The 25,699-nt window shown below is 47.3% G+C and overlaps 1 protein-coding gene across 1 annotated transcript in view; it reads left to right on the forward strand.

Moving 5' to 3' along the window:
- Positions 1 to 25,699, forward strand: part of ITGA2 (integrin subunit alpha 2) — a 683,385-nt gene that overhangs the window by 295,114 nt on the left and 362,572 nt on the right. The window contains exon 7 of the mRNA XM_078675061.1: positions 14,783 to 14,931. Coding sequence (XP_078531187.1) covers positions 14,783 to 14,931 — 149 coding nt within the window. The remainder of the gene's footprint in view (positions 1 to 14,782; positions 14,932 to 25,699) is intronic.

Below are 25,699 nucleotides of genomic sequence, written 5' to 3' on the forward strand. Positions count from 1 at the left end.
AAATATAGAAAACATTGCATTTAAAAGGAAATATATGGCTAATCCCATGTTGAGCATTCACTCCCCAGCTCTGATTTATAAACGTATTTCCCATATTCTGCTGACAAGGCTGGTGTAAATTATTTCTATTATTAAAGCAACATTAAGGTGTTCAGAGTAGGGGTGCAAGTCAGATGTATGGCAATCAGGGCTGTTAATATGCAAACATGTCACAGAGATGACTACTTGAAGGTTGACGAAAGCCTACAGCTTAACAGCGAGAAATAATCCACAGATATAATAACGAAGTAATAGAATAATAAAAAATAGCAACTTTACGCACCTTCTTGTTCTGTTAATTAGGAGTGATTCTTTGAGTAAGGCGGAATAGTCTGTTTATAGTCAGCAGAGGATTCTCTGGCCCTCCTCTTGGTTCTCCTGCCTTATTTAGAGGTCGAGTGAATGTGGAGAGTGGAACCATTGCCAGCTCTTCTTTCCGGAAAATCCTGCAGTGGTCCTGAAGCCAGTGGGAATGTTCTGTGTCAGCGGTGGTGGAGTCTTCCAGATAAACCTCAGAAATGTCTCTGAGTGGGGGGCGTGGCTTGGCCGGCAGTGATGGCGGCTGTGTTTGAGGTTTGCTCCGGCCAGCCCTGTTAATATCCTGCCTATTATCCTGCCCTGAGCGCAGCTTCTCGACCTTCTGCTGCCGGAGACCCAGCGCTTCCCGCGGTCGGCCTCTGCCATTCATGGGTGCCTCCGCAGCGCTGTGAGATGATCCCAGGCGTGGGGATGGTGTGGTGAGCACCCCAGAGGATGGAGCCGGGGCCCGGAGTATTGTGCCTGGCCGAGGCTGTAGCGATCGGCCGGCTGTGGGGTGCCGTTGCACCGACTGGACGCGGCGCCTTCCCACTGTGTTGCAAGGAGAAGGCTGCGATCGTCGGGAGTGCGCCACGGACGGCCGCACTCCTTGGCTTTCCTGCTGGGGCCTTGAGTGACTGGGCCGGCCGAGGAGGTGCCGAGAGAACGGGCACAAGTGGCCGACCGCCCCCCTGGAGGACAGTGGCCATCTTGGGTGCCCGCGCTAACAGTGGTGCCTGCAGCGGGCCATATCATGAACTTAGCCGCCTGCGGTGAGTGTGGCTAACGGGGCTGCACGGCTCCGCTGTAGGGCTGCAGAGGTTGAGGGCCAGAGGCGGCGCTCGGAGAAAGCGGGCGAGACGTTTTGTGCGACCTGGTGAGGACGGCAGCCATCTTCGGTATCCTGGGTAGTTCACTGCGTTTTTCACGGGCGCAGGGAGGAGTGTGGCGGCGGCCACGTGGAGACAGTTTGGGCCTGAGGTGGTGGCTCTCTTCCCCCCCATCGGACAACGAGGTGATCCTCAGCTCCCACATTGGTGGAGCAGAGTGACTTTGTGTGCCGCTCCCCAGTGACCCTGGGCAGCCCGCTGAGACGCCTGGCTGGTGGTCGGGGTCCTGGGCGCTCATCATACTGACCTGGCCTGCGGTGGTGAGTTGGCTGCTGTGGGGTGTGGGGCTTTGGACATCAGGGGTGCGGACGCCTGCACGATTCCCTCCCCTCATATCCTGCCTGGATCTCCAGTGGAGTGGTGGTGGCCCTGCTTCTAGTGCACTCGGCGGCCTAATCGGGCTGCGGTGATTGTTGTTGAGACGGCCGGGGCAGACTGGTGTGGCTGTGCCTGCGACCTGGTCCTTGAGGGGCCGGGGCGGTAATCCGGAGGCCTGCGGGGGTGCGTCGGTGGTCGACTCGGGCCACAGTGCACGGTCAAGAGTAGGGGCCCTTGGTGAAGGAGGAGAATTGGCCTGCTGCCTTGCCTATTGGCCCATCAGATATCCGGTTTCAGGCGCTGACGGGTGTCGAAGTGAGGAGCCCTGTCGCCAAATATACCGTCTATGGCCACAATGACATGGGGTGGCGCCGGTGGTGGGCACTCTAAGCAAGGGACCCTCGATAAATTTCCGGAGGCGGGCCAGGCGGCAGGTGGTGGGGGGCCGCAAAATTCGGTGCCTGACAATGCGGCGTTGCTGGTGGCCATAACACAGTCCAGGGACATGCTGGACGCCAAAATTGGGGCCGTTGGGTCCGACGTTATGTTACTCCATCAATATCTACGGAACGGGTGTGGAGAGGATCACTGGCGCGGAGACTCGCATTTCCGAGGTAGAAGATGACATGTCCGTACTCAAGAAGAAGGTTGCAGCCATGGAAAAGATTCAAAAGGGCCTCACCATGAGGGTCGAGGATGCAGAACGGCGTGCTCGACGGAACAACCTGCGTTTCGTGGGTTTTCCAGAGGACTGCGAAGGCGACAATGCGGAGCACTTCCTGGCCCAGTGGCTGGAGAGCTGGCTTCCCTCGGAAACTCTATCTCGCTGCTTCGTGGTGGAGCGGGCCCACTGGGCCCTTATGCAGAAGCCCCTGTTGGAGCACGCTCACGGCCAATCATTGCTACATTTTTTAACTATGCGGACCGTGATACCATCCTGCTGCAGGCAAGGATGAAGACCCCTCTCACCTACAACAATGTCACCATACTCATCTTCCCGGACTACACACGGCTGGTGCAGCAGCAGCGCCAATCTTTCCTTGTGGCTAAGGCCCGTCTCCGAGGCCTCATTCTCCAGTATGCCTTGCTCTACCCGGCGCGGTTGGTGGTCATCTTTAAGTCCCGCACGCTGTTCTTTGATTCCCCCGAGGAAGTCTTCCAGTGGACAGATGAGACAGTGAAACTTCGAGTCACCAAACCTCCGGGGGGCGAATAGGATTCTTCCTCAAGTGGACTGGCCCGCGGGGGCCTCCGGAGTCAGCGGCGTCGCCACAAGGGACCGACTTCTGGTCGCGGCTCACGCTCTGGCTCTGCGCCTCACCAAGGGGGCCCGACACCGGAACAGCAGCAGCAGGAGGAGTCCTGAAGTGTGGAACTCTTATCCTGCATTTTGTGGACAGAAATAATGAACGCTCAGGTGCTCAGGTATTGGGGGCTGGGAGCCTGCCCCAGTAGGAGTGGGTGGGGGGGTGGGAACCCTGTTCTTATGGGTTGTCACTCGGGGATCCATTGGAGGGGGTGGTTCGTGTTCCCCCGTTGGGGACTGGGCTGTGCTCCGACCGCGACAGGTGCTTCCATGTTTGGGAGGTGCAGAGTGGGGGGTAGAGAGGGGATTCGGTGTTTGGGATTAGAGTTGAGGGGGTTATTTCCGCATGTTACGCTGCTATATGTTGGTCATGCTTTTTACGTGCTGAGTCACCAGGTCACTAGTAACCTCTACCGAAATATGGTCCTATGTCTGCTGCGGGGGGGGAGAGGCGGGTAGGCCCCGGCTCCTTGCGTATACTGAGTTGGAATGTGCGGGGGTGCTGGACAAGGTGAAGAGAGGTGCGGTCTTCCAGTATGCAAAGAGGGTAGGGGTGGACATCTTATTACTTCGGGAGACGCATCTGCTCGGCACAAAGGTACCATGTCTCCAACGATTTGGGTTCACACAAGTGTACCACTCGGGCTTCACGAGGGGATCCAGGGGGGTTGCTAGTCTTATACATCGTCGGGTTTCCTACGTGCATGATAAACTCTGGACTGACACACTGGGCAGGTATGGTTTTGTGCAGGGCAGGGTGGGGGGAGATAGGGTGATTCTGGGTAGTGTGTATGCCCCACCACCACTGCAGTGGCCCCTTGTGGAGAAGCTCATGTCCCTTTGGGGCGCCATGCCCGATACCCTTTCCATTATGGGGGGGGACTGGAATGATTTCATGGACCTGGGCAGTGAAAGGTGGCGCAGTGGGGTAGTTGATGGGGGCGGGGGGGTGGGTGTTCCCACCACCAAACTATGTGCTTTAGCAAGAGGCCTGGATTGGACGGATGCTTGGAGGTATCGACACGGCTCACGTAGAGAATACACATATTTCTCTGCAGTTCATGACTTGTTTTCCAAATTAGATTACATATTCGTACCTAGGGGGTTGGCCCATAGAATCTTGTCGGTGGCTATTCTGCCGAGAGCCTTGTCCGATCACTCACCAGTTGCCCTCACATTTAGCGTAGGCCCGGCCAGGCAGCCGTTACGTTGGCGTATGTCTGCGTGGCATCTGCTGCAGGATGACTACAGGGAGCACATGGCCAAAGGATTAGATCATTACCTGATGTCCAATGCGGGCTCCGTAGATTCCCCGTCTACCCTATGGGAGTCCTTAAAACCCACTCTGCGGGGGGTGGACATTTCCTGGTGCGCGGCGGCCCGTCGGGAGCGGCAGAGAGAGTTGGTGCGGTGTGAGGTGGTGTGAGTCGGGGGGTGGATGGTGGACCCGCCAGACGACAGTTAGTATTTGCCCAGCAACATTACACCGCGGTTCTAATGGAAGAGGCGCAACAGGCTTGGCTGGCCACTCGTAGTCGGGTGTACCAGTGGGGGGACAAGTCGTGCACAATGCTACATCGTCTGGGTCAAGGCACTCTGCATGCCCAACCGCTGCCCCAAATTGTAGGTCCTGGGGGGGAATCCGTGCTCGAACCCACGGTAATCGCAGAGAGCTTTGCTGCGTATTACGAGGAGCTCTACGCGCCCGGGAGTGCTTGCCGGCTGATATGATCCAGCGGTTCATTGATGACCTTCCCCCGCGGGCGGTCTCGGACGATGTGCGGGATTTACTGGACAAGCCGCTGACTGATGAGGAAACTGGTACGGCTCTGGGTGAGCTGAATCCCGGTAAGGCGCCGGGTCCTAATGGCTTCCCCAGTGAATTTTTTCGGCGGTTCTACTTGCAGCTGGGTCCACGGCTCCGTCCGGTGATGGAGGAGGCGCGAGAGGGGGGATGCTCCCACCGGATTGGCGCCACGCCGAAATAGTGGTCTTTTTGAAGCCGGGCAGGCCCCCGGGGAGTCATGTGTCCTACCGTCCGATATCGCTGCTCAATACGGAAGTTAAGGTTCTGGCCAAGGCTCTGGCCAATAGGCTTAAACCCCACAATGCGGATCTGGTCCATCCAGATCAGACAGGCTTTATGCCTCAGAGGGCTACTCGCCACAATATTCGGCGCGCTCAGGTCGTGATTTCATCTTGGAGGAGCCTGGGGGAGCAGGCGACGCTTTTTTTAGCAGTCATGGATCGCGCCTTTGATTCCCTGAGCTGGATCTATTTGTTTGCCCTTTTGCGACGCCTCAACTTAGGCCCGCGCTTTTTGGCATATATACAGCTGCTATACACTGATCTTACGGCCTCTGTGCATGTTGGGGGCACATTGATGCCCAACTTAAAGGTTTCCGGTGGTCTGCGGGCCTGGCCGATAAAATAGCGTTATATGCTGATGACGTTTTGTTTTTTCTTACGAACCTAGATCACTCAGGGCTGCGGCTGCTGCACATTTTGCAGATTTTTGGTGAAACCTCCGGCCTATATATGAACCCTGCTAAGTCGACGCTGTGGACACTCTGTGGGCGTGGGCAGGGGCAGGTGGGAGCGTGGGTTCGGGCCTCCAAGTAGCTTCAGACGGGGTGAAATACCTGGGGGTGTATCTGTCGGAGGACGCTGCGGTCTACAGAGAGCGCAACCTCACCCCTAAGTGGGATTGTATGCGCGAGGATATAAAGGTTTGGTCCCGTATGCCGTTGACTATATATGGCAGATCGGCTATCTTTAAGATGGTAGCGTTCCCTCGCATCGTGTATCAACTACAAAAGCATCCCTATCGGATTCCGCCCGCTGGTTCCAGCAGGTCAACTCGGCGCTGAGTGGGTTCCTGTGGGAGGGGGGGATTGCGCGTGTGGCGCTACGGACGTGTTTCCGCTCTTCATATACCGGGGGACTGGCCACCTCAGACGTGCTCTCTTATTATCAGGCGGCTCATCTGCTGGTCTTAAATGACTGGTGGTACGGAGATCGGGGCGACCCGGCCTACGCGGTTGAGCGATACCTCATGGGTTCGGCGTCTGTTCATACGCTGCTGTATTTGGCGGTGCCTTCCCTCTGCCACACAGGTGGTGTTTTACGTCTGGAGACAAGTGTTGCGCTGAATGGGATGGTGGAATGTGCTTACTCAAGAAACCCCTCTTTGGCATAATGGTCACCTGCCCCACATGGCTGCGCTTCTGGGCTTCCGGGGCTGGGATGCCATAGGTATTTCCTCGCTGGGTGATGTGATGTCAGACTGTTCCCTGAAGTCCTTCCAGAACTTGCAGGATGAATTTGGGATGCCCCGATCCCAATTTTTTTAAATATCTCCAATTTCGGCATGCCCTGACGCCCTATTTGTCTAATCTAGAGCAACTCCCTGAATTTAGTCCGCTAGAGGCCAAACTGTTCATGGGGGAATTGCCAGATAAGAAAATCTCACGCATCTATCAGACACTGGTCCACCATTGCCCCTCCGATCTACATAAACTCAAGGCTGCGTGGGAGGAGGATGTTGGGGATTTGGAGGACAAGGATTGGAATGAAGCACTGGCCAGCCCGCGGGTGGCGGCAATTTCCACTCGCTTGCGTTTGATCCAATTTAAATATTTGTATCGCACATATTTTACATGGCAGCGCTTGTGGAGAGCGGGTGTGGTGGGTACCCCGGAATGTCTTCAGTGCGGCTCGGAGGTGGGTATTCTCCTGCATACTACATGGGATTGTTCAGCATTACAGAGGTTCTGGGATGGGGTATTTCGCTGTTTATCGGAGGTGTTGGCCTGGGTGCTTCCTCGGGACACCAAATTAGCATTGCTGCATGTTATGGAGGGTATTAGGGGCAACAGGTACAAGCGTCATTTGTTGCTTCTGGGCCTTACTTTAGCCAAACAAGACATTGCCGGGGCCTGAAAGGCGCCCCAAGCCCGCCTTTGGCCACCTGGAGGAATGGTATTGACTACTGTATAGTGCTTGAACAACCTATATTTCTGGCCAGGCGGTGCCCTTTAAAATTTGGAAGAGGTGGGCCCTCTAAAACGAATTTCGTAGCGTGCACTGCGTCGCATTTTGCGATGCAGGGCGCGCTACCAAATTTGTTTTATTAATTAAATTGTTTACTTACCTGCAATTATCCATATGCCGGTTTTTAGCACCCTCCACCCCGCCCCTCCCCCTCCCCGCCTTCCTGCCCCACCGTAACTCCCTCCACGGGCCGCGGCTGCTAAGCATGTCTTTTATACAAATGTTTTTCTCCATTTTAGCAGTAGCGCAACTGGGGGGGAGGGATGGGAGCGGGGTGGGTTAGAGTTTTTTTGAAAAGTCTGCAGATGTTACTCTTGCTTAACTGATGTTGGCAGCAGTCTCCGGTTTTCGGGGCTATGCATCCTATATGTGTTCAGACAAATAAAAATCTGTTTTCAAATAAAGAAATGTCTCTGAGTGGGTGAAAAAATCTATAAGGTGGAGGCTCCATCATTTTGGAGAAATGCCTTAGGTAAACACACAAGTGACAGTCATCATGTTTCTTTTCACAAAGTGGTTTCCTTGTGGATGTGGAAGCTGCTGAAGGAAAAAGAAAGGCCACCAGCTATCTCAGTCTTAAAATGACCCCTATTTCTTCAGAAATCAATAAAATTAATAAACTATGTTGTCATTTATATATTTAAAAATAGCATATTTTAGTTTTTCTCTAAAGGCCCACTTTTAATTGACCCTTGACTGTGCAGAGGTAAATACTAAGAAAGAATGCCTGATGTACAAAAACTACATATTCACAATGTGGTCGTAAAGTGCACACAGACCCTTCACGAATGCAATCTGATTTTGCAACTAAGTTATGTACAAATAGTTCAGTTAAAAAAATATCGACTTGAAGGTAGTCAGAGAAGGTACTACCTATTACATTGAATGTGCAATCACAGGGATGGTGGCCTGCTAGTGACATCAGGTCCCCATCCTTTAATAAGCTTTCTGAAATGGTGTTTTTTTTTTAAAAGCAATACAAGTTCCTTAAAATAACATTGTCTGCTCTAAAAAGAAGATTCGTTTTCCAATTTGGCAAACTTGAGTGTGAGCAGGCATTGCTCCTGTGGATTCTTGCCTATTCCTTCTAAAGCTGCCAGACTGATTCCCAAAGGGGAAGGGAGCTTCATCGGACCCCGACCCTGTTGCAAATTAGTTATCACCCTCACTTGAGAGTGACTAGCAAATTAATGGTTTGTGACCAGAATTTCAGTTACAAACCGTTGATACATCAATCTTTGAGAGGCATTCGGATGTTCAGGAAGGACATCAGGTGCACAAGAGGGTAAAAAGCCTTGGCGATTGTGTGAGCACAGGGTTTACCCTCCATTCCTCCTTCCATGAAGCTTTCAATTATAAGGGTCCTTGTAGATGCCCTTGGGTAATTTTAATATAATTGTTCTGATCGCAAACCCAACATTTACAATATAGAGGAGCTTTCTGAACATGCTGATCGAAGACAGACGAGATACACTACTGTCAGGATGGAAGACCTTGTAAGAACCATTCCACATTATGTGGGTGAGAATTTTACTCACAAAATATTGGTGGTTTCCTTGTCTTAATAAACATACTTATATGATATTAGTGTTCCTCCATATTCTTTTGTGAAAGCATTTCAGTTGGGAGGACATATGGATGTACTTTTCCTGTCGCCCCCTTTTTCTGTGATTATTGGTACCTTACTGTTCCCCCACGCCTCCTGTTCCCTCAGTTTATATGGTACTGTCTACGTTTTACTCCTGATGGATTAGTTATAGCTTTGGTGCAGGAGTTCACATTTCCTGCGTCATTATGGCTGAAATGGATGACCTGCTTCTTTACTTTAATAATCCTGGAGGAACCATGCTGCCAGCAGTAGCTCCTTATCAGGGGCTTCAGGGTGCAGCCCTTGCCTCCTGCGAGGCCCCTACACATTTTTCAATTTAGCAGTGATCATGAAAACACAAGGTTCATGTTTTTATGAACACTGCCGGTGCACAGGTAAGCACTATCTGCTTCGTCTCCAGGTGACAGGAGGAGGAGTTGGTTGCGGAGGGGCCTGAGGCATGATCCAGCAGCAGAGTGTTATTTCACCAAAAACACACTGTAGCTGAATGTCTGGACTGTGCATTTCTGAGGGGCGTAGTTCGACTATGATCCCCTCTCACAGGCAAAATCAAGGCTTGCTGGTTCAGATGCCCAGCACCAGATCCTTGCTCTGCTGTTACCATGGAACCTCTATGTTTATATGTATGTCTATGTGTTTGTGAGTGATTAAGGTTGAAGGGATTGAGTGAAAGTGAGTTTGTTTGAGGGTGTCAATAAGACTGAAAGTGATTGAGAATCTGAGTTCGAGAATGTATGAATAAGTGAAAGTGACTACGAGGGAGTGAGTGTGTTAGAATGAGTGATTGGCGATTGTGAGAGGGAGTGGAAGACGGTCAGGGGAGTAGCTATCACTGGTGCAGCAGGTGCAATTGCACCATGGCCCAAAGTTAGTGAGTGTGTGTAAATGTGTTAGTAATTGAGAATGAGAACCAGTGAGTATGGGTATGTTTGTGGGTAACAGTGAGTAGGAGTAAGTATAAGTCAGAATGAGAGAGATAATGTGCATACGTCTGAGTAAGGGGGAACACAGTAAATGTGAGAGGAAGTGAGTAAGAGTGAAGCAAAATTGGAAACAAATGTGGCGAACTTCTGACCATATTTACGCTTCACCATTTTCAAAGATCACCGGCCACCACTGTAATGTACTATGCCCCTCAATATCCCATTATTACAGTGGAATGATTATCAACTGCCCTGCTGCCTCAAGTGCCACATCAAAGTTAGAAGAGGAACGTGTGCATCACTTGTAGGCAGGCAGGGAAACAAAATACTGTTGTGTGTAATTTTATTGAAAGCTGGTTGGAATGAATACAAGCTGTTTTTCAGTACTGTGAGATGTCATGTTACCTTCCTTTGTCCACTTCTTTCTAGTTACTGCAGACCTGAGAGAGATGCTACTAAGGTTGGTATGTAAGGGTGGAAGAACACTCTCAGAAAGCTGCTTATTAATTTGGGAAGGGAGGACCATTACCAACTTAATGCACACACCCAGGTTAGGTCTCAATACAAGTCTCAAAGAAACTCTGCTCGAAGTCTCAAAGAAACTATGGTACAGGCAGTGGACAATTCCAGAAAGAAATGTTAATTTAAAGCAATACCAATACCTTTTAAGTGAAGAAAACAACTCAATAAAATTTCTGAACTACTTTTGAAAAACAGGGGAAACTTGAGACTGTACAAAGGACACTGAAATTATTATAATCCTATAAGGGGAACCAGGAATGTGACTTTTTGAAATTTTAAGACAAAAAATGCCTTGAAAATTAAGCACCTTTGAAAAACAGCTGTTCATAATTAACTTGGATATAGACACGATTCAGACTAACATTATGGGAGCAGAGGTTGTATGTACCAAGTGGGTTATCCAGGCCATAGTGTTTACCTTAGGAATTATTCTTGGAAATAGAAGTCAAACTCATTCAGTGGGCAAGGTTCAAGGCTGAGGCTGGAAAGATTTCCTCAAAGTCAGATACCTCAGTGTGGAGCTCCTGCTGAATATGTTGGATTTGGTGCCAAATGCTCTTGGTGGGACAAAGCTGCATTTCATAGCCACTGAGGTTGCTTCATCACTGGGACGGATTTTAGACCTTTACTGGTCCAAGCTATAACCTTCAGACTTAGGGCCTGAATTAGAGTTTGGCAGCCTAGGTTCTCTTCCTCAAACGGGATGGAGAGCACTCTACACCAAACTCTTGGTCCACCTGCCTCATTTAAAGATAGTCGTATGCTAGGCTTACCATCAATGCAGCCCCGGTTTGTTCTGTAGAAAGAAAGCTTCCAGAAAGCTTTCTCCGACAGCTTACAGAGTAAAGAAAACGAGGTGGTCAGTAAAAGAAAAATTTCCAGGGTGTGGGGTTCATTAGTTTCTTGTTTTTCAGGAGCAAACTCTAGTTTCACAAAACAATAGTGGCTATCCAACAAACTCTTAGCGGCACATGTATCAAGCTATTTACCAGTCACAAACTGGCCGATTCCCAGAATTGGTAACGTTGGCGATCGGTAAAAAGCCGTTTGGGATGCATCAACCCAAAATGCATTCATAAAATAGGTAATCTCAATTTTTGCGATCACCTATTTTGCTAATGCATTTAGGGAATCTCAATTTGTGATTCCCTAAATGCAATGCAAGAAGCATGTTTGAAATGCGATGCAAGAAGCATGTTAGAAATGCGACTTTGCATTAAGGAATCACAAATTACCATCAACTTCAAGTTGATAGTAATTTGCAATTCCTTAGAAAAATTCACAAAATTGCATTTTTCGAAGTGCCATGTGTGTGCGCCACATGTGCGCACATACCATTTCTGGGGGTGCATCAGTGGGGCCTTATGGCCCCCCAGCACCCTGGAAATTGCATTTTCAATTTGCGATTACCTATTTAGTAATCACAAATTGCGAATGCTTTCCCATTCATTCCTATGGGCCTCTTGGCCAATAGGAATTAATGGGAAAGCATTCCCTAATAGTGAATCGCAATTTGCGATTTGCTATTAGGGAATGTGTAGGAATCGCTAATATTTTAGAGAAAACGACATGCATTAGGAATTGTGATTCCTTAATAGCGATTCCTTAAAAATCGCTATTAAGGAATCACAATTCCTGTGCTTGATGCATGTGGCCCTTTGTACCTAGAAAGGAACCATCGGTGGTCATCCCTATATTTGACGGATGGAGTACCTTCGGAATGGCAGAGGTAATGTCACACTCTATCCTGATAGGCACTACTTTGGCTGTCAAGGTCTAAATCAGGCCCTTAGGCACTTTTTTAGTTTAAAAAATACTCCAGTGGAGCAAGGCTGGAAGCTCTAGCCAGGCACAGGTCCACACGACCTCTTACTTTTGCCACAGGTTTCTGCTGAAACGATTTCCAGTGCAGCAAAGACTCCCAACAGGGATGAGCATGGTTTTCTTGCCCGCCTTGGGTATGACCTCAGCAGCTTCTCCCAAATGACTAAATTCCACTTTTGTCCAACCGCAGATCCAATCCTGTATGGTAAGCTTGACCCTCTTAAAGAGAGGATTCTTCTGATTTTTGTGTCCCCAGAGCTGGCAAACAGGATCTAACCACTTGAAGCTTGGAGCAAAACTGAGGTCAAGGGTAGGTCTAACTGTATGCAAAACTCAATTCATAAATATAAAATAAAGAGCGGAGTGAGTGGGCTCATCCAACATGAGCCAGGCACTCCCAAGTACAAGGAAATGTAATGGGCATTTAGGTGCTGCAAAATATCCAGTCAGTCATTTGGGCAAGCCAGTTCATTCTGCCAGTTGCCCTGTCCCTGCAATAGGGCTAATTCTTGCTAAGTTGCCAATTGCTGACAACACATCTAACTACATGGGTCCGTAGGCCAGACTACTGGCCTCTGTCAGGCAGAATCATCCACTCCAGCGAAGGAAATGGATTATCCTCTGGAGATATGACGAGTAGTCAAACTGGTTTTAAGTAAACTCTGGCTCAGCCAACCCAAAGTACATTTTTATGAGGTTACTTTTCCACTAAAGTTATCAATCATCTAATTTCACCATTATTTACAATTTGGAAATTGAGTAGAATGTAACTGAAGTATTTTTATAGGATTTTTCCAAGCAGGGATGTGAAATTAATATTTTAATCCCACGAGGTCTGTTTCTGGATTCTCTAGGCTATCCAATATAGTGAAAACAGCTTTGAGACCTTCAGTCACTGTTAGAGTACCTGTTTCAAGTATATAGTCACATAATGTCATGTTTTAATATGCCAGGCACCCCTGCCCTGTGGGTTTAAGATACATATTTTAGAGGTGACTTATTAATGTATTAACATAGATTTTCTAACCTGGCCTAGGCACTTTTCCTTGCCATGTATTAATGCACTGTTTTTAAAATGCTGCCCAGCTAGAGCACAATGATACTTCTGGTGGCCACATACTTTTGTCATATGTGTGTGTGTGACAGTTACTTCTGAGCCACTTGATCAATTTCTGTGCCACGGACCATGGCCTTACAGTAAAGTTAAATAGACCTATTAGGTGAAACCAGTTTAACTAATATCCATTTGGTGCCAGAACACATGCAGTGTAGCATTGCATAGCAGTTTAGGGGGTTCAGGGAACAAAGTCCCAATACCAGCCAAACATCAGGTCACGAGCAAGGAGAACAATCATTTGCAATGCAATCGTTCTCACCTTTAGGACCTTATATGTATGTCGCCATGTAGCACATTAGCCTGGGTGCTGAAACATCTCCTGTTCTTTAACATGGTGGAAAAGTAAGCACCAAACTGCGTGACACGCCAGGTATGAGAAAACATGGAGAGAAATATTACCTTTCAGCGGGAAATTGTATAGTCCATTCTCTGTTTTTAATATACAATCAGGTTCTTCGGTGGTCATATCACTGAAAATACAAGATTTGACAAAAAGGGCAGGATAGCCAAAGGGTGGTGGGGATTGCGTGGCATGACCTCAGGTGTATATAATATCTGAGGTGCAGTTAGGAGGTGGGGCTGTATGAGGTGAAGCCATGCTGTCCATTCCTTCCCCATGACTCAAACTACTCCACTGTGCAGCTGATCCATGGGGTCCAAGGGATCAGCTGTAGAGGGAAGAGTATACATACAACATAAAACTATAGTTGGTTAGCTATCAGTAACCTGCAGATTTTGACCTCAGTGTTATTCGTAATACAGTGGACAAATCAAGCTTCACTAATGTTAACTATTTTATATATTTTGGAGCCCCACAGGGGACAACAGCTCTTATAGTGACAGAATTATGGGGCACATGCATCATCGTAGGAATTTGCATTTCCTAAATTGCGAAAATTAAGGAATCGCAATTTAGGAATTGCAAAATCCTATGCATCAAGAAATCCTAATTTTTTTTAGGATTTCTTAATTTTCGGAATTTGCGATTCCTTAATTGCGAATCGCAATTAAGGAATGGCATTACATTGATTCCTATGGGCCTAGAGGCCCATAGGAATCAATGCCGGTTTGCATTTCTTTTTTTTGGAATTTGCAATTTGTTGATGCATTGCAAGGGTGCAGGGGGGGTCCTTTGGAATGAAATGTTTTTAGTGCATGTTTCACACACACATGTCCTAAGGACATGTGTGTCTGTAACATGACACTTTCCAAAATGCATTTTTGTGCTTTTTTAAAGATTTTCGCAAATTAACACGTGTTGATTTGCACTTCCTATTTCAAAATTCGCATTTTAAAAAAAATTGATGCATTGCATTTAAGGAATCGCACAAATGCGATTCCTTACATGCATTCGCATTTTTAGGAAATGCAAAAAAAAGCGAATTTTGAAAAATTGTTTCATGCATCCCAAAAACGTATTTAGGAAGCGCAAACGGCCGAATTTACCGATTCGCACCGTTTGCACTTCATAAATAGGTTGAAGCATGTGCCCCAATATCTGCTAATTTCCTTTGAATTTCTGTAGTATTGTAATCTTCCAGAGCCAATCCAACCATAATTTGTAAATACATGTATATAATTTCTTTGTCACCTCCATTCGTGTTGTTTATTCTCTTTGCTGGGTCACTCCCACCTAGAGTTTTACACATATATATTGTGATGGACCACACTCATCAGGATCTGTTTGGGGATATTTGTTTGCTATTCCGATACATAATATTGTAGTTTCCATTGTGTGTTCTTCATTCCAATGAGAAATGCCATTCTTTCTAAACAGATCACACATCTAGGGAAAAAAACTATGAAATATTTTAATAATGAAATAAAATACAGTTTGTTTGACTACTGTAAATGGGGTATATGTTTGTCGTTTGTGCTTTTAAGGTAAGCCTCATTCAGTACGGAACTTACCCAAGAGTGATATTCAATATGAACACTTACCAAAACAAAAAAGATATGATTGAAGCAGTGTCGAGGACAACACAAATTGGCGGAGAATACACAAATACCTTTAAGGCAATTGATTATACAAGGTAAGACATTTCACTTATTATTGTCATTTTGATTAATGTGTTCCTAGGTAAGAAATGGCATTGTATTCTGGTTAGTTTCAATTAGACAAAAATTGGATGACTTACAAAACACAATGACAAAAATTGCAAGCCAAAATTTTGAAATAGTTATTATACAGTGATACAAGGTAGAGCGGGTAATCTTCAGAATCTCAGCTTTTATTAAAATGTATAACATAATTATTATTTTGGAAACAATTTATAAGAAATCCTATTATATTTTTGAGAGGCTCTAAAAGTCCTCTTTATATTCATTAAATGAAAAATCAAGACACTAATATAATTTTTTTTCACATCAGGTGATGAATCTGTTACTTCAAAATACATATATGATACATATTTCTGCTAGAGGATAAAGAGTATGAGGAAGTTGTCCCTTCCTGCAGATAAACAATCTGAAATGGTGTTTTGAAACTTCTATGTGTGCTGCCTAATGCAGCACACATAGAAGTTGCAAAACATCATTTTTTTAATGATTGTTTATGTGCAGGAAGGGACACCTTCCTTCACATAACCAATAAATGGCATTTTGCTATTTCTTTGTGTGCTGCACAACGCAGCACACATGGAAACAGCAAAAACGAAGAGAAACTAAACATTTTTTCTCCTTGTGCCAGGGTAAGAACATGTTTTCCCTGTAAATATGGAGCAGTGTCAAAATCAATGGGTGTTGTGGTGGAACGCCCACCACAACACCCATTGCCCGCCCCCTTCACGCTAAGAAAAACCGTGAAAGTTTGCCATCTTTACAAGGCAGCGTTAAGCCATGTTAAGTAGCTTAACGCTGCCTTGAAAATAAGGCGAAGCCCCTATTGCCACCACAGCTTCAAGAAAAGTGACATTGTGGTGGCGATAGGGGCTTGTAAATATGTCCCTCAATGTCTGGTATCGTGGATGGTGCCTGTGTTTTCAAAGCTTCCATTGAGAGCTTACCACCAGGTAGTGCTGGCTAAGGAATCAAGGGGCATATTATCAACAGCTAGCGATATTTATCGCTAAATAAGCTTAACGACATTTTTTTTATCGCCGCGCATCGTCGGATTTTATCGCAGAGATAACGTGCTATTAGCAACGTTTATCTCCAATGTGATAAAATATCCGGCGATAGCGGCGAAATGTGTGAATATCGCTGGGAATCCAGCGATAGTCAGGCATTAACGCCAAGAGGGTCTTAACCTGAATATCCAACTCCCATTGGATATACAGGTAAAGAAGTGGTCTGAGCAGGCGTTCGTTTTCAGCGATATTCGCGCTTAGTGCAAATTTTTTAATCGCTACGCCTGCGTTGATAATAGGCGATAGCGATGTTAGTGTCTGTTTTCAGTCGCTAACAGGTTGGGTACGCCCACTTTGCATGTCATTAGCGATAAATATCGCTGACATGCAAAGCGGGCCCCAAACTGCTCGCTATCACCTAAAAGCTGTCGCTAACTGATGTTAGCAACAGCTTGCTAATAGGGCGATGAAATTATCGCTGCAAAAGCGGCGATAATTTCATTTCTTCTGCCTTGGTATTATGCCCTCTAGTCATTTAAGGAACTTTTTCACTTCAAATGGAATTTTACAATTTTGTAGGATGTTGCTTGTGTTGACATCAGCGGCATATGTGTCCAAGGATGATCTCAGGTTTGTAAAAGTGGGGCTGATGTGCTCAATTTTGCAAGATGTGTTGGTTTAAGGGAGAGATAGCATGGAGGATGCTAAGAGGTAGAAAATCATGTTAAAATGAATAGCATGTCTAGGCAAAAACAAGTGTGTAGTTGGTGCTAATGAGTCTCAGACATGTGGCTTGCAGGAAGGGAACTGGGCCACGACCATCACTGCTGGAAGACACTAAAGATGCTCCAGCACCGTATAACGCAGTACAGCTCATGTCTTTAATGTGTATTAAGATTAGGTTACATTTTTAAAAGACTTTGATATAGTGGCTGACCTTGAGTTTCATGAAGAGATGAAGTTTCACTGGAAATGGAAGGAGAATGTGGCTTTCTAGAGCGATAAGGGTTCACTTTGAGACCCCTCTGTTGGATCCATCTTAATCCAGGCTCAGGACAACCACAGCGGAGGTGGGTGCTATTTGGGGAAGATATCACAAAGTGTGGGAGGCAAGGAGTGCAGTGTTTCTTTCACATAGCGTACCCTTCAAGCAACTGAATGATTTTGTTCCGTGATAAAGAGGCTGGCAAGCGCATGGGCCATTCACAAGTTTAGAACTTTTCAGAAGAGAGACAAGCTCATACCACCAGAAGTTGTTAGAGCAACATTGTTTGATAGTGCCCATGAGGGTCACATGTGAGTGACGCTTAATAACAGGCTGTGTGAAAACTATTTGTAACTGGGTATGGACAGAAATTAGCAGTTTAAAGTGGGGGACACTGTTGTGTGCAGGCACCCTGACATGAATGGGAAGAGAATGTAGCCTTATGGCTAGAACGGTCGACCTTGAAGCGGGGGAACCAGGTTCGAGTCTCGGCAACAACACTTAATATCCTGTGATTCTGGGCAAATCATGTAATCTACCTGTGCCTAACAAAAATGAATGTGTCCATCTGTAACAAAACTGGTGCTCATGTAAAGCGCTCTGATTCCCGATGTTTAGGGTCTAGTTTGCGCTATATAACACTCTAAAAAAGGGCAACAGCAATCAACCCATAGTGAAGGTAGGGATACCCAAGGACCTGAATTAAATTCGGAGTTAATTTCATTAGAACATTTCACAGAAGTATGCCATAGATGAAAGTGGGTGGCGAGACGGTTTATGAAGGATACCAACACAAAGAAGCTAGAGCAAATTATGTGAGTTTCACACACCTTTACTTTTAGCCAACTGAGAACAATGTTTATCAGAATCAGTATTTAGGAGAAAAGCTAAGCTGACTAAAGTTAAAATGATTACTATTACAAAGGATATGTCTCTGATTCTAAATACTTGATATTCGAATGGCGAGCTTATATGGTCTAATATCTGGTAAATTAAGTCGACACCACCGAGCAGGTTGCTGTCTATTTATATGATTAAGGTGGTTAAAGACCGCTGTAGTAAGAAAACTTGTGCTTCCAGCATTTGCTGCCAGTAGAAATGACCATAAACTAGAAGGACAACACTGGTATACCCCTCATACCTATGCCTGGTCTACATGTAAGACATCAAAAAGATCAGTGCTTAGAGGTTCTGCCCTTTCTTCCTACAGTAAAAGGGTTCCCACAGGATGTTTCACATTTGAATACCTGGGATTTTGGATGTTTACTGTAAGTCGGTCTGACCACCTGAGTGTCATGCTCAGTACGTTTATCTTAATTGGACTGAGTGCTAGACACCATGTGTACCTGTGCAGCTAGGGTAAGAGGCTCGTGACTCGATACACATGAATACTTGAGCACACAATCTTATGCGCACATGTGCAGCTGCACATGTGAGACTACCATCTTGTGCAGCCCAGCATCTGCATACAGGTAGATTGTCAGAGAAGGGGCTCTTCAAAGATTGGTACTGACCTAGGTCTATAGTGCTTACTGAAGGTCTTTGGTGGGTATACTGTATTACACATTAGACAGGATTTCTGCGCTAATTCCCTCTACTTAGGCCTATGTTTCTAGTGAGGTACTAATTAAGGGGTAAACATGCACCTAAAGTATAGATGTATAGTTCCTAACATTAGATCTTCACTCCACATGGTAGCTTGAGAATTGTCACATCTTCATGGATCAGCTCATACTCAACTTCCTCGCCTCTGTCCACCCTGCGGGCCAAGTTAATTACTCTGCTACCCTGGAGGAAGATAAATGGTCTCCCCAACCCCAAACAATAAAACAAATAAAAGTGCTTGGGCATATGTGGTGGGCAACCCCCCAAAGGCTGCCAACCCAGTGTCTGTGTGGGTCTGTGAGTTGGTGTATGACTAGCTGTGTGTACATGGGTATGTGAGTGTTTTTGATTCAGTGTGTGATGCCTGTGTGGGTCAGTGAGTGGGTGTGTGAGTGGTTCTCTGGGTTTTCCAGTTGATGTATCAGTGACTGTAAGTGTATGTGAGTGGGAGTGTGAGTGGCTGTATGGATGTGTGACTGTGTGTGTGTGTGTGGCTGTATGAGTGTGTAAATGGATGTGTGAGTGGTTTTCTGGGTCTGTGAATGGGTAGTTGAGTGTCTGTGTGGGAATGAGAGTGATTCTCTGGGTCTCTGAGTGGATGTATCAGTGACTTTATGTGTATGTCAGACAGTGTGTGAGTGGTTGTATGGATGTGTGACTGGGTGGGTAAGTGTCTGGTTGGGTATGTGAGTTGGTATGTGAGCCATTTTCTGGGTCTTTAAGTGGGTGTGTGTGGTCTTATTGGTGTGTGAGTGGGTGTGTATGTGTGTCAGTGGGCGTGTAAATGTGTGGGTATATGAGTGGGTGTGTAAGTGGCTGTGTGGGTCTCTGAGTGGTGTGTGAGTGGCTCTATGGGTGTGTAAGTGAGTGTTTCAGTGGTTTTGCTGTATGGGTGTGTATGTGGCTATGTGGGTCTGTGAGTGGGTGTGTAAGTTGCTGTTTGAGTGTATACGTGGCTGTACGAATGGGTATGTGAGTGCCTATGTGGGTCTGTGAATGTGTGTGTAAGTGGTTCTCTGGGTTTGTAAGTGGATGTTTGAGTGACTGTATGGGTGTGTGAGTGGGTATATGGATGTATGAGTGGGTGTGTGAGTGGCTGTGTGGATGTGTGAGAGAGTGTGTGAGTGTGCCTTTAAGTGGGTGTATGTGTTTTGTTAATTGAAGTCTGGATCCATGAATCTGCTGCAGTTTCACAAGGGGGGTGAGCTGAGCACCAAATATAAAATGTTTTTGACAATTTCTTGCCCATGAGGGGTCCCTCACAGACCCCTACATCAGTCCCATGGGGACAGGATACCTCTATCCTGACCCCTTATATCGTATTTAGACTTTATTTACCCCCCGAATCAATTCACAAAATGGTGGCTGCAACTTTTCTCTCAGGTTCCAGCCAGATAATCACGCCATCACTGTTAGTGTGTGGATCTATGAATCCAGTGCAGTGGATTTGTGGTGGATCCGTGTCTCTAGATTTATATACATCTTTTTTCTTTAATAACTACTGAACAGATTTACACAGAATTACAAAAAGCACTGTTTATGGACCAAGATCCTGCATTCTGCCAAATTTGTTGCAATTCTGTTACGTGGTTCGGGGTGTAGTCATGTCTAAAATCCCTATGGGAAATTGCATGGGGAAAACGCGTTTTGGGACACCCCTTTTTCTCTGCCCCCACTTGACGAATCACACTTTACAGACAGCACCTGAAGTGACGTGATTGGTAGCCTAGTTTTGAACATTTCGTGAAGATTCGTCAAATGGTATCAAAGCTATTAGCAACACAAAAAATGCTAGGTCCTAACTATAATTACCTACTGGTGAACGCCGGTAGATAATATGTATGCCTTGCCTATATCTTTGGTGCAGGTTGACGAATCTTCATGAAATTTTCAACAAAACGTGTGCCGTGGGTCTTAGTGTGCATGGAAGGTTTTGGGGTCATCCGTCAAGTGTGTGCTGAGAAAAAGGAGGGGTCAAAAAATGTACATTTCCCATGTTAATTCCCATTGGAATTTAAGACACAAGTACAACCCAAACTTTTGAATGGAATTAAACCAAATTTAGCAGAATGCTAGCTCTTGGCCTAGAAAGAGACCTTTTAGTGATTTGTTGTAAATAAGTTCAGTAGTTTTTTAGATATTAACATTTTTGTATATCTAGGGACGCAACCCCTCCGCAAATTCTCCTGATCTCGTGCAGAGATCTGATTGGCTGCCAACACTTCAACCAGGAAGTGTTGGCAGCCATCTTTGGGCTCAGCCTCAACCGAGTCCCAAAAATGGATTAAAACAAGCATTGAAAATGCAATAGGTCGCGCCTTTGATTAAGTTAAAGCCATTTGCTTTGCTAATGGCATTGTATAGCAAAGAAAATGACTTTAACTTAATAAAAGGCGAGACCTATTGCATTTCTACTCCACTCTACTCCAATCTACTCCACTCCAATCCAATCCACACTACCCTAATCTACCCCACACTGTTCCAGTCTACCCTACCCCAGCCTGCTCCAGTCTACCCTACCCCACCCCGCTCCAGTCTCCCTTACCCCACCAAGCTCCAATTTATCCTACTACAACCCGCTCCAATCCACCCCAATCTAACCCACTCACATTCTACCCCAGCTGTCCTATGCCATGGTCCCCCGCACCAGAAGGACCAGATAGGGAGGTCGCTCCTTCTCCTACTGCGCGGCCAGAGCCTGGAACGTCCTTCCACTCCACCTTAGACAGATAACATTGCTTCCCATCTTCACAAGAAACCTGGACAGACCCCCTCCTTGATGGACTGGAACCTGCGAACCACCCCCTTCACCCCACAGCACCTTGAGACCCTTACGGGTGAGTAGTCGCGCTTAACAAACACCTGATTTGAATTTTGCCTAGTGGTAGTTTTGACTCATCCTAGGGTTAATGTGCCTGCTGCAGTGAACCAGTACCATGCAGATCACAGAACCTAGGGCCTCATTAACAAACTTTTGATGTACTGCAGCACATCAGGCCTTCCTGCTGTGCTGATGTGCGTCAAAAGAAAAGGGCAGGAATCTGCCATATCTACAAGATATCCCGCATTCCTGTCATTCTCCCCTGCGTTGGCCCACAAACAGCAGCTGTGCATCAACGCAGACATCCTTGCATCATGTTGCAAGGGTGCCTGCATTGCAGGGGCAATTGTGCAGAAAGGGACATCTTCCTGCACAAGAACAATAATTGATGGCCTTTTCCTCTTTCTATGCTGGCTGCATAATGCAGCATGCATAGAAAGAAAAAACAAACATTTGGAATGCAATCGGTCTCACCTTTGGGACCTTATATGTATTTAGCTGTGCAGCACATTAGCCTGGGTGCTGAAACATCTACTGGTCCTTAACATGGAGGAAAGTAAGCACCAAACTGCGTGACACACCAGGTATGGGTACATATGGAGAGAAATATTACCTTTCAGTGGGAAATGGTATAGCCCAAAGCTCTGGCATTTTTTTGTCAAACATCTGTTACTTGAACACATTTTTCAGCTTCATTGAAACAGGCGGCTTCACCTTTTATCCCTGTTAGAACTGGGATTTCTGGTAGGCTAAGGCTGACGCCAAAGCCAGGCAGAAACCACCATTCTAGTCAGGGCAAGGGAGTCACACGCCTAGATAACCCCTGCTCACCCCCTTGGTAGCTTGGCACGAGCAGACAGGCTTATCCCGGAGGCAATGTGTAAAGCATTTGCGCACGCACACAACAGCAACAACATCCTAGGCACACCACAAAAGGAACTCCACACAAGGTTATATAAAAATAACTTTTGTATTGTCAAAACACATCAGATAGTAATCACACATGTACATTGTGCCAAGTGGCACGGGCAATATTCACAAGGGATTATTTACAGGACAGGGCCACATGGGCCACTGTCAGAATCAACACTTTTAGAACTAGAAATACTGTTAGAATTAGCACTTTGTAGATCATAGAATAATAAGAAGTTTCACACATGATGCATATAACATTCAGAGGTGTATGGGAAGGAAACACATGATGCATAAACATACATTCAGTGGTGTAAGAACAAGGCACATGATGCATCCAAACACATTCAGAGGTGCAGCACAGGAAAACACATGATGCATAAAAACATTCAGAGGTGTAAGTAAGACACATAATGCATAAAACACATTCAGAGGTGTCACAGGCATAATGGCATAGCACATTACGCATAACTCGCATTTGGGCCTAACCGGTAAAAATACAGTAGGCAATCTCCTCACTAGTCTAAACACATTAGACTCTGCCTCCTAAGAATAAATCACATTTAGGGGCGTAAGCAACTAGTGAAAAAACATCTCACTAGCATAAACCTACATAGGTAAAATAACCTCATAATCACATTGCGCAAACATCAACTTAGACCATTACTATCAAAAACATAGTAAAATCACATTACGCAATAAACACATTAGGGCCTTGCGCCCTACCCATATACCAGCCCCCTGGCCAACTGGCCATCCAATAAGGGGACTCAAAAAGCCCTGTGTCCAGAATGTCAGGGCGCGCTGCCAATGCAGCGCCAGTCAGGGGTGCGCCACCGGCGTAAACCTAAACGTTGAAGCTGCCCACTAATTGCTGGGCAGCTGAGAACAACAACAGGGCCTAAACGTTGCAGCTGGCACTAAGTGCTGTGCAGCTGTAGCAGGCCTGGCACCACTGTGCCATCTCTGTCCCACACAGGGACTCTCTCTCCCTTGGCGCCTAAACGGTGCAGCTGCCCACTAATTGCTGGGCAGCTGGAGACAAAACTGCGACATGGGCTCTCAATGGCCCTTGGGACAAACTGCGCCCACTGCTGGAGCCACACAGGCTCTGAAATCCACTGGGCACCTTGGAGCCCTCTGGCTCTAACATCATAATGAGGCAAAATATGGGGACAAGAACCTGGGCCTTTCAAAGAAACATAGCCCACGTTGGGGCCACACAGGCCCTGACACAAAACATGCCCTTGAGCCTCTCAGGCTCCCTAAACAAATATGGCCCCTTTCGTTGGAGTCCCCCCTCTGGGGACTCAAAATCATCAACTGCCCAGGAGCCTCGCAGGGCTCTAAATCAAATATGCCCAGAGACATTGGATGAGCACTCACAGTCTCTGTGCAGGGGGATCCTTGCTAACCGGGAGTCTAAAACAACTGGGGGCACGTTGGAGCGGACCGCTACGGCGGGTCCGCTCTGGGAACAACCACGGGCCCTCACTGGGACCACGGGCCCCTTCTCACACGTATTACCAGAGTAGAGCCACACAGCCTCTTTCGACAATTAGTGCCCCCCCATCGTTGGAGCGACCCTCCCCTTCAGGCGGGGGCCGCTCAGGGCACCGGCTGGGCTTGGACCGGCACTATCAAGGTAACTCTCAGGCTTGCCAACTCACCGGACTGTTCAACGAGGCTCTCCAGCGAGGCAGGTGCCTTCTTTTCACTCCCCGGCCTCCGGCGCAGTTCACCAACCTCAGAGGAAGCCCTCGCGGCCGGACCAAGGGCCGTGAGGCCTCGTGATGAGGCTGCAGGGCTCAGTGGCAGCGGAACCAATGGCAATAGGGCGCTTCAATGACGCGGCGGGACTCCCGGGCGGCTAGAGCCAATCCCAGCGCATCCCTGCTGAGGGGGCTCGTTTCTCTGAGTCAATCAGGGCTCAGCTCCTTCGGTTTCTCTCTCCGCGGCCCCGGCAAGGGACGGTGAGAATCTCCGTTGGCTTCAGGCCCCGGGCAGCGGCGGTGATTTTCCGGCAAACGAGGGGTAGGCTCCCTCTCAAATTTAAATATAACGCGAGGTGGCACTCGCTACGATCGGCAATCCTGGGCAAATGCCGCGTGGGCACCGGCTTTTCCCCACGTAAAATGCGGGGCGAAAAAACGCTCCAAATAAAGCAAAAAGTGCTCCCAAGCGCTACCAGGAAAAAGAAGGTCTCTGTCAAAAATAAAGCGCTCCCCCAGCGCTACAATCAAGGTCCAGAAGCAAAGTGAAGCAAATGAGACCCAGTAATAGGTCTCCAGAGTCCAGGACATCAGCAGTCCATCAGGTATCCAGGGGCTGGGCAGGGCCCAAGGAGGCAAGTCTTCCCCTGGGCCCAAGCAGCAGCACGCCCCTGGCAGGATTCAAGTCAGAAACAAGAACATTTTGGAAGGGGACACAGCCCCTTTTTATACAGTGAATTCCTTTGTCTAGCAGGGTGCAGGCAATGTGAGAACCAGCTACAACTTGTTATAGGGAACTCCTTTCACTGGCCAGGCTAGGGACATCAGACGCACCACAGGGGGTGGAGCCAGCATTGTGGCAGGCAGGCACAGCCCTCTTCACTCCCAGGTGCTATCTACTCCCACCACTCTAGTTGCAGATGCAGTCATTCAACCAAGGGCTGACTCAGACAACCTCCTGGGGGCTCCCCAGCCCCTGTCACCCTCAAACCAGACAGTCAATCCACAAGTAGGCCCAGGCACACTCCTGGAGCCAGGCTCCAGCCAATCATGTGCCAGCAGACTCACTACACACGCACACCCACACTAGACAAATTCATGCCACATACATCATTACGCAGCATTCAATCTCACGAGTTCGCACATACCAAACTCGACCCTGCACTCCCCACACATCAGGAACTACCATGGTCACACATATTCCCCATGCATTCCTATCGGAGGGCAGGTCACTCACCATACATACACAGAGACCTCACGCACTTTACACTGTACCACAGTGAAAAAGTGCGCAGAGGCCTAAAATCACCAACACCAGGTTCCAGAAACAGGCTAGGAAAAAGCAGAATGTTTCGGGGTGAACCTGCCAAAAAGGGCCAGGTCCAACACAACCCCCTTCCAGCCAAAACGCAGGGTAGACCAATCACTCCACTGATGGGCTTCCCTGCTTTGGGCGACAAAACACGGACATGGGCCCGCACGACAGGGACACCCTCCGGTTCTACGCCATTCTGAACCCACATAGTTACCTCCAAACCAGAACTCTCTGACCCAACTAGGATACCCCACTGGTACTCTCTAGTGGTCCACGGCCAGGACCAGGCCCTAGGCCATCCAAATGTCACAGGTCCTGACCACTTTACAGAGTGGGGGGCAGTAACCCCTGGCACACAATAGCTATTCTCCACTCTCCCTCTC

This window comes from Lissotriton helveticus, chromosome 2_1 (assembly GCF_964261635.1).
Source record: "Lissotriton helveticus chromosome 2_1, aLisHel1.1, whole genome shotgun sequence".
NCBI classification, from domain to species: Eukaryota; Metazoa; Chordata; class Amphibia; order Caudata; family Salamandridae; genus Lissotriton; species Lissotriton helveticus.